At 51.3% G+C, this 18343-nt stretch overlaps 2 protein-coding genes across 2 annotated transcripts; one reads left to right on the top strand and one right to left on the bottom strand.

Moving 5' to 3' along the window:
- Positions 1-580: 580 nt before the first annotated feature.
- GT037_010923 (uncharacterized protein) lies at positions 581-9895 on the bottom strand (the record flags this gene model as incomplete). Its single annotated transcript, XM_038935970.1, has 8 exons — positions 581-1636; positions 1688-2122; positions 2238-2897; positions 2944-3334; positions 3383-7895; positions 7943-8283; positions 8330-9812; positions 9865-9895. The coding sequence occupies 8 exons, from the start codon at positions 9893-9895 to the stop codon at positions 581-583; spliced, it is 8910 nt and encodes a 2969-aa protein (XP_038781341.1).
- Positions 9896-10391: 496 nt separating this feature from the next.
- GT037_010922 (uncharacterized protein) lies at positions 10392-17187 on the top strand (the record flags this gene model as incomplete). The annotated part of the gene is made up of 4 exons (XM_038935969.1): positions 10392-10575; positions 10623-15388; positions 15443-15469; positions 16165-17187. The coding sequence occupies 4 exons, from the start codon at positions 10392-10394 to the stop codon at positions 17185-17187; spliced, it is 6000 nt and encodes a 1999-aa protein (XP_038781340.1).
- Positions 17188-18343: the final 1156 nt, after the last annotated feature.

Raw genomic sequence — 18343 nt, 5'->3', positions numbered from 1 at the left:
CGTGGGTCGGCAGGCTGCATCTGCACCCCTGCGTTCGCGATTCTTTGCTTTCAGCCGTGATCAACAGCCTCTTTTGTAGGTTGCCTATCCAGGAAGTGAAGCTGGTGGGACTAGTGCTTTCTCGATATCGAGGATGTCGCTATGCCTATTTTTATGCTCGCGCTCGACTCGCTGATTCGATCGCGATTATTTTGAATAGGATAAATGTCATTGTATTCATAATGTCCTGGACACGAAGTTATCCAGCTAAGCACTGATACCTGTCGCATACAAGTATCGCATCACGATGAAGAGCCTGGGCTCGCTTTGTATCAACGATACATGCGTAGTGCAGTGTCCGTTCTGATGTCGAAGTGGTTGGAGTGGCCGTCACGTGCAAGCCCACCAAGTCCACCACGGATGGGATATGGCTTCTACAATTTAGATATAACAGATATGTGCCAGGTCCAGCGGCAACAGAATAATTGTGACGCGCAATTCACACCACCACAGAAAAGTACTCTAAAGGTGCACACGAACTTTTGACCATCATTATTAATTAACAAACCACCGCAAATGCCCCTAGGCCTATTAACCCCAGCTATGCATAACTAGCCCACCCCATGTACAGCACAGCCAGATTCTTCTCATCAGTAGCCTGCTGAATGAGCTCATTCACCGTCGCCTTGGTACTCAGCGTCTTGCTCAACTTCTTCTCCACTACACTCAACGCTCTGCCAGCCTCACCAGCCTGCTCTTCCTTCTCCCTCTTCTTGTTGCTCTCATGCGCCGTACCCGCTGCCGTTTCCTCCTGGCCCGACGGCGCAGGCGTACCTCCTGGCGCGACAGTCGTTGAGCGAGCCGTGCCATTCGCACCGGCAGTTTCTTGATTGGCTTCTTGCATGCGCTTCGCCTTCGTAGGCGTAACGCTCCAGTTGACGAGGGGATCGTATCGCAGGACGTTGAGTAGCGTCATGATGGATTCTCGTTCCTCGCGTAATGTGTCCATGGTGAACTCGCAGCAGCGACGGAACACACCCTCCGTCTTCGTATAGCCCATACCGTCCACCAGGTCCCGGGTGAGTCGGAACGGCACGACTTCCGGCACCGGTAAGACACGACCGGCTTCGAAGCTCACGCCAAGATCAATGTGCACTACTTCACCCGTCTTTTCGTCAAGGAGGATATTATGACAATGCCGGTCGCCTAAGCCGAGAACGTGGCCAAGGATGGATATGGCGGCTGTGGATCGCGTGTAGGCTAGACGCCGCTCAAACCATTCGTCTGGATCCTCGAAGCGTTCGAGCAGGAAGTAGCGCATAACAGGGTGAAAGTTATCTGCTATCTTCTGCCACACTTTCACACGCGTTGTGAGTGAGTCTTGTTGGCATGCGCCGATTTCTTTGCGACACTTCTCTGGCTTGTAGTCACTTGGATAGTACTTCTCGTGAGCTGGCATGACCCAGAGGTGCAGTGGGACAGTGTTCTGGACGAACTCCATGAGACCAGAACGCGTCGAGAGCGGCAAGACTTTGTATGTACGAATGCCGAGGTTGCGTATGCGCGTTGCGGTATGATTCTTTAGTAAGCGTGATACTTGGTCGAAAACTTGCTCCATGATGGCATCTTGACGGAGGTCGTCGTTTCCAGATTTGAACTAAAATGATCAGCATACACGCTTTATTCATGAACCATTTTCGTTGCTTACCAGTTGTTTGTACGGTCTGCCATCAGTGCCCTTAGCAGTAATGACTTTCGGCGCACTAAGTCCATTCGCGATCGTCATAGTCGACTTGAAGCCTGCGATTCTTGGTAGATCGCTGTAATTCATGTTGGGTCGAACTTCGATCTGAAGCGTGGCAGGTGGAACATTGAGCTTTGGTACCTTGCTCACTAAGTCCCGTGATTCTTTGTACCGATCGAGCGGCAGCTCCCGGCCTTGTTGAGTGCTTTCTTTCTCGCCTTTGAACATCGCAAGATGGTGATATACTTCGTTAGACTGGAAGATTGAGCTCCAATACGAGCGGCCTCTCTTGTCAGTGCTGAGCGCTGTTGCAAGCCCACCTGCAGCCTTTTGACGAGATTTCGCGGATTCATCTTTGGCTCGGACGACATCTTCTCTAGAGGTAGCGGCTACCTTCATCTACCTTGTTGTTAGCGCAAGGTACGCTGGCAGATCTGCCTACCACGAGAGCAGGAAGGTGGTAGACCCTGCCTTAGAGCTGCTTGTATAGACATTTGAACATGGCAAAACTTACCTGAATGGCGAAAATCTGGTGCATACCATGAAATGGGTGATCGACACATATACGGAAGACTAGCTCCATTAACAAGTGCTGAAAGTCGTTCTCCTCAGCTTGTAAACGTGACGACAGCTGGTTCATCAACAACGCAAACTTCCCGCTAGGCACATCTTTAAGATATGCCTTGACAGCTTGGTTCGCTAGTGGAGTGTCAGAGTACTCCAGCCACAAGGAGAACACCCTGAGCGCATCGTGGTTGTATTCGTCACTAGCGAGAAGGGAAAGCAAGTAGTTCTCAAGACATTGGCGTAAGAACTGCTCGCGACCTTTGCGCATCCTTTCGTATTCCGCATTGTCGAGATCGTACCAGGTCTTGGCGCGACGAGCGTTTCGATGGTAAGTCTCACGCATCCCTTTACTCTTGTCGGTCTTGGATAGCTTGGCAAAGTCGTGGTACTCTTGCAGCTTTCTGTCCATCACTGTCTTGATGCGGTTCATGTCTTCGGCGGCTTCGGGGCTCTGTAGTTGCTTGTCGCAGAACAGAGCAAACTCGTGGAAAACCTGACCCGGGCCTAAGCCCTCCTTTTGGCCTTTCAATTCGCGGATCGCTGGTTGCAGATACTCCTCCATGATCGCGTCCGGTTTGGCGAGGCGCGCTTCAGCAAGGTGGTGACCCTAAATTCATTAGTAAAAAGAAACACTAGGAACTTTCGCTCCTTACCAGTCGAGCCAGCAATACTGGCAAGCTCAGGTCAATGTTCTGTGAATCGAAGTCGGCATGGTCGATCAAGTGCTGACGCATTCTTATCGAGATCTCGGTCTCGCCTTGTTCCCAGAGTACGTTTGCGACCTCATGCTGGGCCGTAGCCTCAATGTCCAGACCGACAGCTTTGCATTCTGGTACAATATCTGACAGATAGGTAACGCTCGCGAGCGACTCTTGGAGCGCACCGTGCTTCCTGCAAAGACTGGACGAGGAAACCAAGGCTTCTACCTCCATACCCCGTATAGTCGCAGTTCGGGTATGTAATGAGTCGACAAGAGCAATGTTCGTTCCGATTACGTTGAACAGCGTTTCACGACATGATAAGAGCTGGCGCACGTCGTTGAACCTAGCCATAGTGAGTGGATAGACTTCACAAGGTGTGCAGGGTACTTACTCGCCAGCGCGCATCCACTTCTCTCGTGCCTTCATTCGGTCCCAAATATCCATCAAGTGCTCTGATCGCTCAGCCTTGATCACCTCGTCTGCCTCTGTGAGTGCTCCAAGTGTTCGCAGCCGAATCTTTGTAGATATCGCTGAGCTGTCCTTCCCACAGAGGAAGTTCATGGTGGCTTGTAGCTGGCGGTCGAAATTCTCTTGAGCTTCTGCGGCACTCTTCGCAAAGTTCAGGCCTTGGAAAGCTTTGAACAAGGTACTTGCCTCGGTATGATTTAGTTCGGGTGCCTTAATGTCCCACTGACCCAGTTTCCGTGCGGTATGAAGTGTACTCTCTACTACATCATCTCCAGCGTCACGAAATTGGTCGTTAGAGAGCAAAGAGTGCGTGACACTGTTCATGTTTAGCATGATGAGAGACTTGACAGTGCCACGAGAGTCTTCCGCTTCAAATTCGTTGTGTCGGCGCATCTGACTGTCGAGGCGAGCACCGCGGAAAAGGAGGCTTTTGACACCATCCCCCTCGTAGTCAAGGCGATCAAGCACTGACAGAAGACTAGAGCCACGATCCACTCCATAAAACGAGTCAGGTTCGTCGAGGTTCTTGTAAATCGAAAGCTGTAGTGGAAGAGGTATCTTTGGAGGATCGACTTTAACAGATGATCTCCTTGTAGTGCTCTTGGTTATCGGCTGACCGGAAGAGGTCTCTGCAAACAAAAGTGCAGTCCTGAACATGCCACTGTTGTTCGCGGCCTGTGAAGCCTCGAGGTAGTCTACATCTAACCACTTGTCTCGTTCCACTCTGGTGACCTCTTTTGGAACTGGTTGACTTCGCAGATAGAGAATAGACTGTATAAGGATACGAACGTGTGAGATAGTAGCTGGGCCGCACTCACGGAACCAAGTTGCCATCGACTTGGAGACGATGTCATGAACGTCGCGTTGTTCTTCGTATTCGTCTAGCAACACGAGATGAAGGATATAGGGTAACAACTTCTCCGCCATGTGATTGATACCTCGAAGCAAATCTGGAAGCGCACCGAGAATGGGGTCGTCAATTGCGACTCTGCAAAGGGCCATCGTCAGGTCTCTGATCCAGTCAGATACTGGCTTCACCGGCGTAGTTGACATAGCTTCGCGCAAGCCATCAGCCACGGGTTGCGAAGTGTTATCCGGCTCTGGTGGCTTGTATACAAGCGCTTTACCTATGGCCTCTGGGATGACTCGCTGCATCTCCCTCATGTACGGCGACTCAGGATCTAAGCGAGAGATCAGACGTCTTACAGCGTCCTCTGCTAGGCTGACCTCACTGCGATCGTCGCTATAGAACAAGTCGATGACCTCGTTCACGATAGCTTCCCTTGATGATTTTCCAGGAACAGACTTGGAAGTTTGGACTGACGATGACCAGGGCCGGGTCTGGGCCGAACTTTGCTTGACCTCACCGTAAGCGCTATACGCTCTACCCAAGACTCGTGCCGTCCACAGCAAATAGCCGTCACCCACTTTACTTCTGCGACAAGATTCCCAGACTAAGGGTGCATATTCCGCCGCGTCGTGATCCAACCCAAGCACATCGTCTCGAGCATTTGAAGCGGGGCGAAAGTTCTGGCAAAGCAAGTCCAAAGCAACATCTCGCGATGTCTTATTCAACAGTTTGCGTCCTAATCGCACATCGTCTAGTATCTCCAACAGGAGCTTGCTTTCTTCGCTACCTCGAATTGAATTACCTTCGGCAGTAACCTGAGAAGCCGCAATGGTGATGGATCTGAAGGCTTTGATGGCAGAGGACCGTTCTGTACCCGTGATTGCCTGAGCATGAGCCTTGAGGTACTCGGTAAGCCACGTATGGAACCTATTGGCTGCGTTCATGGTCGCCACATGTTGGGACTGTTGTGTGGTACTTTCTTGAGAGGAGCCCAGAAACACTCGGAGAGAAATAAGAATTGACAAGCCGATACCTGTGACGAAGCTGAGCTGTTGGCGAAGGTACTGGGTGCCGTGTTCAAAAAGATACTGCATGATCCCCACTGTATCCTCCGCACATTGCATATCGGTGAGGAAAGGGCGCAGGGACTGGAGCGTCATTTGTAACGGATAGCCTTCAAGAGCTACAGATCCGGCCAGCGCAACAATGATTCGAATCTTGCGGATCATCGATCGGGCATAGAGCGAGCCGAGAGCCGGATGAATCCGATCAAGCAGAGAGCGCATTACATATGTGTAGGTGCTTGGAGACCAGAAGCCAGCTGGTCTATCACCTGTCCGTCTACATAAACGCTCGAGCTGATCTGGCAGGTAAAAGGCGGAGAAGGATGGCTCGATGCCTATATTAAGACCTTGCGCCGACTGACTAATTTCAGCAATCTCGGCCAGTACTGCTGCTGCGGGATTAAATGCTGGTTTCTTGTCTAGCGACTTTGGGAGACGTTCTTCATGATCGATAGTCTGAAACATATGACCCAGAATTTGAGGGAAATGCTTCTGTATCAGGCCGTAGTATTTGTCGCTACCAACCATGTCTTTTAGAAGGTTACCGAAGCTGGAGTCAGCTCTGTTCCGAGCAGAACCTCTGCAGGTGTCCCATGCGATAGTGTACGCAGCTGCCTTGCCAATATTTCTCGACAACAGTTCTTGTGCTGATATCTCTAGATGATCAGCCAGGAAGTCTACCTCGTCCTTGCGACCAAACATGATGGCTTGACCCACCACCTCTGCTTCAATGTCGCAGAGAAGGTCCGGGAGCGAAGCATAACCAAAAATCTGGAAAGGAATGCGACCGACTTTTTGGCCCCGATCTAACCAGGTATATATGACTTGCGGAGCGAAGAGCCTAAAGAGGCTTTGCGAATCGCCGAGACCTCGAGATTGAGCAACATTGTAGATGCAGCGTTTGGCGTGGTCAATAGCTCCGGCGATAGTCCCCGCGGTGGCGAAGATGCGATACACGCTATGGCGCAGCAGTGTGTGCCACTGAGCTGCCAGGCGCGACAGGACCAGCAAACGAACCGCAATGCCTTCAAGCCCCTCATCGTCGCCTGGTAAACTACTGTCAACGTCTTGCAGGATCTTATCATGCTCGGAAAGGACAAAATCTTCGAACATCCTTGGCAGGTGTTGAGCAATGTGATATTTCACCGTCATGTCACCTTTTGACAGAAGTTCGAAGAGATTGGTGCGTACAGATGGGATTTTCCGGTTTTGCGCAAAGTCCGGATGGTGCTTTAATAAGCCATGAAGGAAGACCGCGATCGTGGTTTGCAAGTTGGCAGAACATCTCACCCCTCCCTTCTCCATCTCGCTGACGTAGTACACGTACAGCGCCTCAACGTTGTCGTAGAGATCTTGTGCCTCGCGATCGGTGGCGTCTGGGACCCAGACGAGTGTAGTCCCAATGAGAACCTCGACAAGCATGCCATTTGCAACTTCCGAAGTATTGTATTCGCGCGCGCGGGGATCAATGAGAGCTTCACTGAAGCGTTCGAGGAGATTGAGGCAGTCGCTCTGGGATATCTTCAAGTGGCTGTTCCATATCGAACGAAGAAATCGGCGTGAATGGAGAAGATCGCTTTCAGAAAGGGAGACTAGGTAGTCTACAAAGTCGGGAGGTACCGTCCCAGGTTCTAGTGGAGTATCTCTGGCAAGAAATGAGATAAACTGCAAATGTGCTGAGCATGATGCACGGAGAGCAGTTATATCAGTCTCAGCTTGTACGTCGTGTCGAGGCACATCATTGACGAGAACAGTAGCACCCGCAGTCATCTGCGAGTCAGGCTCATCATCCACTTCCATGAAGTCGTCCTCTTCCGCGTAAAACGATTGTTTGACTTCTTTACGTTGTTGAAGAGCTCTAGGTAAATATCGAGCCAGCTGATCAATTCCTGTCATCTCGTACGCGCTCAAGCTCACCTGTTTCAGTGAGCCGATGTCAGGGAGACTTTTTGCACAAGTTTTGAGAACAGCATCGATCTTGTATTGCTCCGTTTGAGCTTTGGCTAGTACAGTGACAAAGGATTCAATCAAGCTAGTGGCGACTGATCGAAGAGCTCGAACGCGGCGGTCGTCAGGGTCGCTAAGCGTCGTGACAGCTGGCGCAACGATACACAAATTTGTGATGATGCGCATCATATCTGATGTAATACCCTGTGTGTTTGTTGCGGTCATATCCCTCCATTGGTGTTTGGCTCTTTCAAGCTCGGCTATGCAAAAATCAAGGATTTTGTTTCCCAGTGGCGAAGAAGAATAGTCGCTCGTGGGCTCTTCAGCAGAGTTGCGCGGCCCGTCAACCTTGGCTACAAAATCGTTTGTAGGGCGAAGAAGTAAGAGGTAATGAGCTAGCTCTTTGTACCGTCCCACCTGCGTTCTGGCTTGCGCAATGGGTCCCAGTACGAGATAGGTCGCTGGTTCTGGAGGGTTGAAGGGTAAATCGAGGCAAGTGTAGAGCACACGCAGTACATCGCGAGCGTCGCAGTGTTGCGCGTTTAGCGCGGAATATGTCCGTTCAGACCAGAGACCTACAGACTGTGAGTTATAGCCTAAGAAAGAGGTTGGTGGTGCTTACTTGGGGTCCATTTGGTGAGCAGCCAGTTGAGGATTCGCTCGGCTGTCGAACTGAAGTGCGTCGGGTTTTCTTTGATACGTTCTTGTAGGATGGTAGTCAACAGCGACGAACTACTCTCTGTGAGCAGCGCTGGTCCGCTTAATTCAATGGATAGTAGCAAAGACTGGACGGTCTCGGAAACTGCTGAAAAGGGAACAATGCTCAGTCTCAAGAGGACGTCCATGAGATGACATGCAGCACGAGATATTGACATGGAAGTGACCGCGCGAGACGCGCTTTGCCATGCAGATATCCAGTAAGGGAGCAAGGTTGGATGTGACGCCGATTGCTGAAGGGCGGCACTGTACACTAGTCAGCTATGTCCGTGTCATGAAATGGTGTGCTTACCCTGTTAAGCCTATCATTGCCCACACCGAATGAGCTGGATGCTCATCAGAGATGCATGAAGTGAGCTTCTCCAACATGGGCTGGAGCTCTTCCTCGTCAAAGGGTCCTTCCTGTACCATGAATGCGACAACTTGTAAAGCTGCGCGTTTGGCGTTTGATCTGGGCTCAGACACATGACGGAGGTATTCGGGGAATAGTTGACTAATGCGAATACGTTTGCTGAAGGTCTCCTCGCCATCGCTGCGGTCTTGGACAGTGTACCTTCTCCGCTCATCAAGCATAAAAGAGAAACGTGCAATAGTGGCTACTGTAGACCATAGGCCCTCATATCGTTGATGCTCCGTCTCCATAGAGAATGCACAGGTGTTCAGAGGATGAGTATTGTTGCGAGCAGGGCCTATATTTCGAAAGCAAAGATGGTCTTCCTCGAGATATTGGTGCGCGGTAGTTTCTTGTCTGCGTCGATAGTCGTTGTACATTGTCTCGACAAGACCTTCCAAGTTAGAGCTGATGGTCCCATCATCCGGGTTAGTGAGGAGGCTTGCGACATATGTTTCAGAATATACCAGACTGATCATGATCTCATCCCTCAGCGTAGCCTCAGGCCACATGACCTTGAGCAGCGGAATCAATTCTCGAACTGTGCGCTTTGTCAACTCGAGAGATTGCAGTGAAGTGCGTGCAAGGATTGCATTGACAGCAGCCAGAGCAGCGACGCCCACACTTCCACGGCCAGTCCTCTGCTGCAAGAATTGCAACAAAACTTGCAGGATGGCATCAGCTCTGGGAAGCAACGGCGCATTAGAAGCTCTGACAAGATGGTGTAAGCAATGAACAAAGTCTTCTGTTGCGCGAACATGCTCTGGGGGACTTGATCTGGTCTTGGTCACTGGCAAGCGCGGAGACGCCCTAGAAGATGTAACGTCGGTATCAAGGGGAGTGCGAGCGCGACTTGAAACGTTAGTGCTCCAGCTGTTTTGTGGCTCACCTTCGGCTTGGGGCTCTTGGAAAAAGCCGGCCAAGGATTCGATGCAGAAATCAACTGCCGCGTCCCAGCAATCTTTTGATAGACGCTCGACGTGCGGCTGGTATTCGAGGAGCGCTCGCAACGTCTTTGGGAGGTCCTCAAGAAGTGGTTCAAGCAGGCCGACTTTTCCGGGAAGCACCTCGACTATTGTCTCTATTATCATCTCAACTGTAGAGGCTTTGATTGTTCGCACGCCCGAAGCGATGACGTGACGCAGCGCGGAGGCCGAGAGAGGCAAGAGCGCTGCGGTCGAACCAGCCTTGCTCGACTTGGTCTTACTGACAAGGAAGGCGGCTCGACCATCGTGCAGACATTGGACGAGTGTCTCGCACAGTGCTAGGTAAGCTTTATTCCCAAGGGCTTCGAGACTGGGCTTTCCGTGGTTGTGCTTGAGGATCTGTTTGAGGTCCTTGAGCCCGCTCGTTCGGTCAATTACGCGTGACGACTGGATGAGAACTGTTCAATCCAGTCAGTGTGATTTTCTCTTATGCCTCGTCTCTATGCTTACGTTTGGCATCCTGAATATTGGTGGCGCCCATGGCGGCCGCTCACAGAATTGCGCTGCCGTCTACAAAGGAGGTTATTCTGATAACTTGAGAAGTCTACTGCAGACAGAAGCATACAACGTCGGCTGCGCTGTTAACCTATCAGTGGGACAGCCCACGAGCACCTCTTGGGCGAGGTTTTGCTAGGTGCAGCGCAGCAAGAGCAGACGCGAGAGGGATGGAGCATGTCCCGATGGGAAAGCGCAGGCGGTGTAATCGCTTATACGCGTAGCATGTTGGCAGCGACCATGCGACCGTCATGTAAGGACAGCACTTCCACTCTGCCCTGGGTCTTGCGAGTGCGGAGGTGTAGCGGAGGTGAGATGTGACGGGAAGGCGCGTCGCAGGGTTCACGTCCGTGCTCCTGCGCGTTTCTGCGAAAGTCAAGCTCTCCATTGTTGAGAAAACACCAACCAAACACGACGTGAGATAGCCACCCCTCCGCTCCTCCCCCGGCGCATAATGCGCACGACGACCTCACGACTCTCCCATGGCTGAAGAAGACAGCCTCGCCGCCCTCCAGGGCCTACACCGCGACTTGTGCGCCCACATCGACTTGCAGCTGCCCGTGCTAGAGCGGCTGCTGCTGAACCTAGAAGCGCATTTGGATGAGCTCAAGACGCTGCTGGACAAGAAGCCAAAGAACGATGCGAGCAGACAGGCTCTGAGCTCTGGTAATAGACGAGCAGGTGCATAGACAGGCAGGTGCTAACCGCGCCAGGCAAGATCAAGATTGACGACAACGAATATGAGGTCAACGACGATTTCAAGCAGCAGACGCTCGAACTGGCCGACGCCCTCAACCTCGACGAGCTCGACGCCGCTGCCCTCTTCCTGGGCGCCGAAAGCGAAGCCCAAGAGCTAGACCGATCGCAGCTGCAGACCGCCGTGATCCGCTTCCACCGACGCCGCGAATACGTCCTCCTCTGCGTGCGCATTTTGATCAAGACGGCACTGGACAATGGCGATTCCGAAGTCGAGGGTCTTCCCGTCCTGCAGGAGGCTGCCCAGATGATAGTCGGTGTATATGGCACAACAAATCTGATGAATGCGTACGGCTTCTGGACAAAGTGCCTGACAAGCATGGAAGCGGTAGAGAAGTGGCTGCAGTCCATTGCAGAGCGCGTCCAGAGTACCCAGGTCGTTGGCCAAGTGCCTCTTCCGGGCTTTGTCGAGATTATGGACTACCAGCGCCAAAGCCTTACACGGCAGCACGAAAACCTTGCCGCGATATGCACGCACATGATCAAACCCGGATACGTCAACCTCGACAACTATAAGGCCTTGCTCACCCGAGCCAAGTCCCTCGACCGACACGACCTCATCACCATACACTATGTCCCCATTATCCTGCGACTCACCTCCTGGGTCGCATCTGAATCCAACAACGTCATGCTACGAGAAGCGCGCGCCCTCCACGACTCGCTTATGGCTGGTCGGGAAAGCGACAACTGGGCGCTGAGGAATCTGCATTCGGCGACTTTAACTTGGTGGCTGGCCGAGTACAGTGGGCGGTACATGGACCCCAACACCCAGGACGCTGCTCTGCAGGGCATTAATTTCGAGGACGAGGCCAACGCTCGATCTGAAATCTTCCTGAAAGCACTCAACGACGGCGCGTTCCACTTCATGCTTTCAGTCAGTCAGGACGTGCGACCCACGCGCTGGTACGACCCTCAGAAGACCAGCATGCTGTCTACGCTGTTGCAAGACACCACGGTCCTGAGCAGAGACTCAGCGCAACCCGAGGAATTCTTCAAGGAGCTTCTCATGGAACAACTCCAAACTTTTGTCGACTCGTTCATCACTCATATGCCCGATACCTTACGTAAATTGAAGGCGGAAGAGGACGACCAAAGACGACGATTACAACTACACTTCCAGCGCTCGACTGGAGAGTATCCGCTTCATTTGGAACGGTTCATGGTCATTGTCGCATACGCTTTCGACGGATCCCCAGATGCAGCAGAAGACTTTTGGAGCGACAAAGAAAGTAACCTGTACGGATTCCTGCAATGGGCAGCCAAGCGCCAGCCGACACCTCGGATAGCCATGTTTTGCGAGATGTTACGGGCGATCGGTTCTGGAGAGGCGAATGCGGAAGCGGCACATCGATTCTTGCTCGAAGAGGGAGCGTCTGCTTCTGGCAAGATTCGCCGAACTAGTTCGCTCAGCTACACAACCATCTTCAACGAGCTGCGCGAGTTCGAGAACGACATCCACGAGCCGAAGAAGACGATTCAAAGCAGTGTCTACGCCCCAACGAATCCAATCGATCAGATCGTTGAGCCGGAAAGCGCAACTATGCTGGAAAGCTATTTGAGACTCATTGCACACATCTGTAGACAAAGTGCTTCTGCACGTATGTGGATATTGGATCTCAAAGAGTATCACTTTGCTGGTATCTGCTTCGGCCTGTGCACTGACAAAGTCGAGAGTGGGCTTCGCGCGGCCGCGTACGATGCCCTGTCAGCTCTGCTTGTAGGCAAGGACGCTACGCGTGCAGATGCCATGTGGAGTCTCCTGGACGAGTGGACGGTCAATGGCTTCTATACTGGATCTAGACAAAACAATGCTCTAAGCGCCACACCGAGAGACGATTTGTGGCCTACGCTCGCTGACGGATATGATGAATCTATCGCTCTGGTCCGATTCCTCCACTCGCTCGTGGAGCCGTACCCGGAAAACGAAGGTCTCAATGACAGTCTGCCGTTCCCTGAGAGCCTAGGATCATCGCGCAGGATGCCGGGTATCGAGGGTTACATTGACTTCGTCATGCAGCAGGTGTTCGCAGAACGCTCCTTGGAAGTGAACGAACCTCTTCAACGCAGCGTTATGCGGTGGACATGCCTGCGGTTCATGGTAACATGTCTGTCCACCTTCAATGAGAATCTCGTTGTGTTCGCAAACAAGTCTAGCATACCTGTTGATGAGGTCATTGATCCCACATCGCTTGCTGTATACGTTGCGCTTCACCCGTTCGCTCGCGTCATGGAGTGGCTCTTCAACGACAAGGTCCTCAAGGCTCTTTTTGCTGCTTCGCATCATGATGTGACCGAGGTCGATGCTGCCCCATCCGACTCACCACTCATCCAGTCTTTAATGCTGAGCATTGAGGTTATGGATCTAGTGATGAAGCTTCAAGCGACTTACTTGGACATCGTCAAGCCAGTTCTCAAGCAACAAACGTCATTCCACCATTCCCCTGTATCGAACCTGTCGCTTGCGTCCTTCGAAGACGCGATCCTGAACAACTTGCAAATTATCGTCGATCTTGGACTCTACTGTGGTACTGGCCATGAAGCCTTGACTATTGCTTCGCTCCAATTACTAGAGAAGATGGCTTCTTCACGGAAACTGGCTGTATCTCCTGCGGGCTTCGGTCAACGATCGGGACGAAGCAAGATTGTCGGCATACTGGAGAAGGACAACGAAGCGGAGCGCATAGGTCGGTCTCTCTCGGGATTGATGCGCTTCAGCGCCGAAGAGCTTGAAGCTGGTGAGGAAGCTTCCGGATACATAGTCAAGCTTCGCGTGCTGGACTTTTTGAACAGCTGCCTCGCTGCTGTGTCCCTCCGGCCAACGATAGCGCATATCCTTCTCGGCTTCTCCTGTGGCACCAATATTGTCCGTATCGCCGAAGACAGCCTCTGGTCGAATGGCCAAGCCTTGTTCCACAGCATACTTCTTCTCGGTGTTCAGTATCCTGACAACGACGGTGAACAGTTCATAGCGTGGCGGTCTGCACTCAAGACGCGATGTTGGGATGTTATGCAAAAGCTCTGGCGGTCCCCATTGACAAGCGCTATCATCATGGAAGAGCTCCGCGATAACGAGTTGCTATTCATTGAAGCACCCCAGCTGACTCCAATCACACTTGATATACCCTGGGAAGGGATGTCTCTTGCACAAGGGCTCGAAGTTGCACCCAGTGATTACTCTCCCTTCTTCTCAGGACCACCAGCACTCGCTCTTCAGAGCTTCCTGCAAAGACGCGCTGCTTTCTTGGACTACGAGTCGAGAGAACTCCGCTTGACAGTAAAAGAGAGCATGCCCACGATGAAGTCCAGGATCCAATCTGTCCTTCTTGGCACCACCATAAGACCTGGTGAAGACGCAACACTGAATCCAAACATCTTCGATTTGTTCGACTTTATTGAGCTAACATATCCCGAGCGTGCTCTGCCCGACCAGCACGCATTCTTTGAGGGCGTAAATTTGACTTCATGTCAAGAAGACAAGGAAGGTAGCAATCTTTACTCTCTGCCACTACTGGAGCAAGTCATTCGCCTCAAGATGAAGTATTGGAGAAAGGCAAACATGATCCAGGACGAAGAGAAAGAGGAATTGCTGCTCCAAGAGGCCGAACTGCTCATGGCTATCTTTTTGGATTGGAACCGACGCACTCAACTTCTCCGTTACCACAAAGATATTCTCCAGTCGTGGGTGCAAGTTGTCATGGTTGCGGTACACAGCTGCGACTTTGAAAACGGCGCGCGCAGTTCCTTCATCATGCAAACCCTCCAGGTCATTCTGCCAAAGCTTGAGCAATCCTACACGTCGGACATCTTTACCGCCCTCCAACTCGCTAGCCTAGCGGAATCTCTTGTGCAAAAGGTTGACTTCGAATCAACTGCGTTCGACAAAACAGGCGACTTTGCGAACGATCGACTCTCTCAGTTGTTCCGTGCCGCGCTAGTCGGCATCTACAGCCCGGTATCGACAGCCGAACTACGAGAGTACTGCTACCAGATCTGCTTCCGCTACATCCACGGTACCTTCAACAAGGCGACACCCAACTCCCTGCTCGGTCGCCATACACTCGGAGCCATCAAGAATTGCGGCACCAACATGCTCGAGGTGATATGCGACGACGCCTACAGCGGACAAGGAACCTGCAAGGTATCTGCCTTACTTTTGCTTAACGCCTTCGTAGCGGCAGCAACTCGTCAATCATCCAAATACATCCTCGATAGCTTCGTCTCCCTAAACTTTGTCGGTGTCCTTGTCGACAACATCAAGCATATTCCCGAGGAACTACGCGCTGCCGCCGCACCCCAAGTATCTGTGCTACTCTCCTACTACGATGCCAGTCTGGCTCTCCTCCTCCGCGTCTGCCAATCCCGCCTTGGCGCTGCTCACGTCCTCAACGCCGGCCTCTTCCCCGCTATTCGCGATTCTCAGATCTTCTCCGTAGACCCAGACATCGGTCTTGAGTTCGACGATCCGAATGCACTGCGCAAATACTACGAACTCATGCTCGCTGTACTTCGTGTCATCAACGCAGCAGTCATTGCACGAGGAAGGCAGAATGACCAGACTGTTTTCCAGGCCCGAGAGTTTTTGAAGGATAACCGACATAGTATGGTGAGCATCTTCAAGAGGAGTGTCAATGTTGGCGTAGGTATGGGTGAAGAATTACAGCAGGATATTGTGGATTTGGTGGATTGTTGGACGGTTCTGGTAGATGTCACTGGGTTCTTGCAGGTAAGATATCGCGATGGTTCCAGAAGTCAGAGAATCTTGACTAACAAACTGCAGTATGAGGATCAATCGAGCTTGAAGAAGGTCCGGCCGAATATGTTTTCTTAACGGACGTCACGCATGAAAGGAGTTGAGCCTAGAGGAGGATTGGTGGATTTTGAGCGTCTGGCAAAAGCGATGGAGCATGTAATTGGTAGCGGATGCGTGCTTGATAATCTGAATCGCGATCATCTAATTCAACAACACTCACAATATCTAGACGTAGTATCGCGTGATGAAGGGTATTTGTCATTTGGGGCTTACTCAGCCTCGCGTGCCTGATGGAACTTATTGGTTCTTTGTACGGACGGACCCTGCAAAGTGCATCATCGCCGCCTCCTTGCATTAATATCCTAGCCAATCGTACCACACACCCCTCTTGGCGTGCGCGAGGCTGCGTGAGGTCACCTAAGGACATTTTCCTCCACTTCTGCTCGTTATGATTCCAAGTCTCCTAACGTCTTTTCATGACTCAAACACGTCCAAAAATCGCTCGCTGAGATGAAGATCTTCGAGACACAAGTCCAGGGATTACGACACCATGGTATACCGGGGCAAGCCGTCGACAGCCTGCGCGGAATGTAGGAAACTGCGCAGTCGGGTAAGTCTCCAATTCTTTATTGATTACCCAGAATTATCGGCCAAATACAATTCAATGTACTGTAAGCGTTTGCATAACTCGCTTGTCAGGATGCGACTCGCATGCAACCTTACCTTAGCATTTCGCTGACCGTTCTCAGTGCGACAAGAAGCTACCTGCATGTGGGCAATGCATCAAAGCTGGCCGTGGTTGTTCGGGTTACCGCAGCACAGTAGATCTTATGTTTCTCGATGAAAGCGTCCGAGTTGTTACCCAGAATCAGACCCACGTTTCGCCTCGAGATGCGCATCCAGATACGCCAAGAAACAGGTCCCGCCCAAGAGGGCAATTGGCAAAACGTCTAGTGGCTGATTTCCCCCTCAAGTTGACTGGCTTCATCATGTACCAGCCGTTGAACGACCTTGGTGTCAATTTCTTCATGACGAACTTCATTGTGGACGATCCTGCCATGTCCCTACTGGATTACCTACCCGATTTCTACGCAAAGACGGCTCACTCCGATCCTGCTTTGCCGCAAATCTGTGCAGCTGTTGGCCTGGTTGGTCTGGTCAACAAATCTCATAATAGGGACATGCTCAGTGCCGCCACGCACAACTATGGTGCTGCAATCCGGGCCATCAACAACGCATTGCCGTGTGCAAATACTGCAGTCCAGGACTGCACAGTCGCATCGATCTATCTGGCAGCGATGTTTGAGGCGTTGGTCCTTCCAAGGCGCGCGGGTATGGACAATGCCAGTATCCATCTAGCTGGCGCCGTTTCTGTCGCACACTTGATCCTGCAGCAGGAGAAACAGACTGATGTTACCATTAAGCTATGCAATACGTTGATAAAGACTGTTATTATGGATTGCTGGATCCAAGGAGTACCACTATCGCGTAATATTGTTGACTTCCAGAGGCTGGTGGAGAAGAAAGCAGAGCGTGTCCTCGTAGATGACTCTTTTCTCAACATCATTCTTAGCCTGCTTCAATTCAAGGAAGAGTATCGAGCTGCGGATGAGGTTGATCCAATGGTCGTTGTACAAAGCGCATTGGCTCTTGACGCAAACCTGGATGAATACGCACGCGACTTGGCACAGGAAGCTCCTTTTGAGAATCGTCAGCTTCCCGACGCTGAGCATAGCCATCTCGCGCATAAAGGCTACTTCCATTGTAAGTAAATCATGTCATTATACTTTGCATTTCGCGAAGCTAACCCAGAGAGTACGCCCCCAGCATCTGCACGCACATATATGGAATAGCGTTCAGACAACTCACATACGCCTCCATCAGGCCATTACCCGCGAATGCGACAATGCAGCATCTTCGCTGGATTCGAGTACCAAGCGCGCATCATTCAAGAGACTCATCGTTTCAAAAATTATGGAATTGCTTGCAAGTGTACCGCAAGCAGCAGGTTATGTACAAGATAGTCATGTACCGCCAGTGCCTCCTCCAAGGGTCGCATCCTCAAGTTCGCGGAGTAATTCACCGGACCAAGACACGAACAAGCCCGATACCCACGCATCTATACCGCAGTGCAGCAGCCACAGTCTGCACCATATACTCTACCAACTCTACAGTCACGGGTCGGAGCTCTGCCTGCCTCAATCTACAAAAGACTGGATCCAACAATGTATAGTATGCTTCGAGCAAAACGCTAGTCCTTCAAATCTGACATATCTACAGGACACGGTCAGTCTATAATTGTGGGCCCTCTTTTTAGAAAGATAAAGCCTAAATGTGTGCGAATTGCGGAAAGGTTCTGTTTGGTACCACCGCTAATCAAACTTGAATACACAGACTACTGGAACGAGCTGCAACAGCTATTATCTTTGCTACTGTTAACCTATTTTACAGATTCACGGTCTACCTATGCTAAGACGCTAATAAAACTACTCCTGTAGTATGTGTGAGGGGTAATTGTAGGCGATAGTATTCACTTTACACTACAAAAGAATAGTGGGGGATAGTTCTGTATTCCTACACTAGATAGGGGATGTTGTAGAGAATGATTCTTGTCTAGCTTCCTGCGTGCGGAGCGCAGGTTATGACTACATGGTCAGGCTAAGGCGCTATTGCAGGAAGCAAATGTACCGCTTCCACTAGATTTCAGCTTGTTCAGCCCTCCTCCTTGTATTACAGTGTGTCTGGCAGTACTACATCTCTCTTATAGGAGAGATCTTTTGCTCTGCTAATTACTTTACGAGTTCTGCTTCCCTTTTAAATAAACACGGTGACGTGCTAGGCTTACCTTTATACGTAACTTATTGATACATCTATGCTTGGGCGACGACATTGAACAAGCAACGCTATGGTTTACGATGATTTCCGTGC

The sequence above is a fragment of the Alternaria burnsii genome (assembly GCF_013036055.1).
Source record: "Alternaria burnsii strain CBS107.38 chromosome Unknown 749, whole genome shotgun sequence".
NCBI classification, from domain to species: Eukaryota; Fungi; Ascomycota; class Dothideomycetes; order Pleosporales; family Pleosporaceae; genus Alternaria; species Alternaria burnsii.
This window is presented reverse-complemented; position numbering and strand designations above follow the sequence as displayed.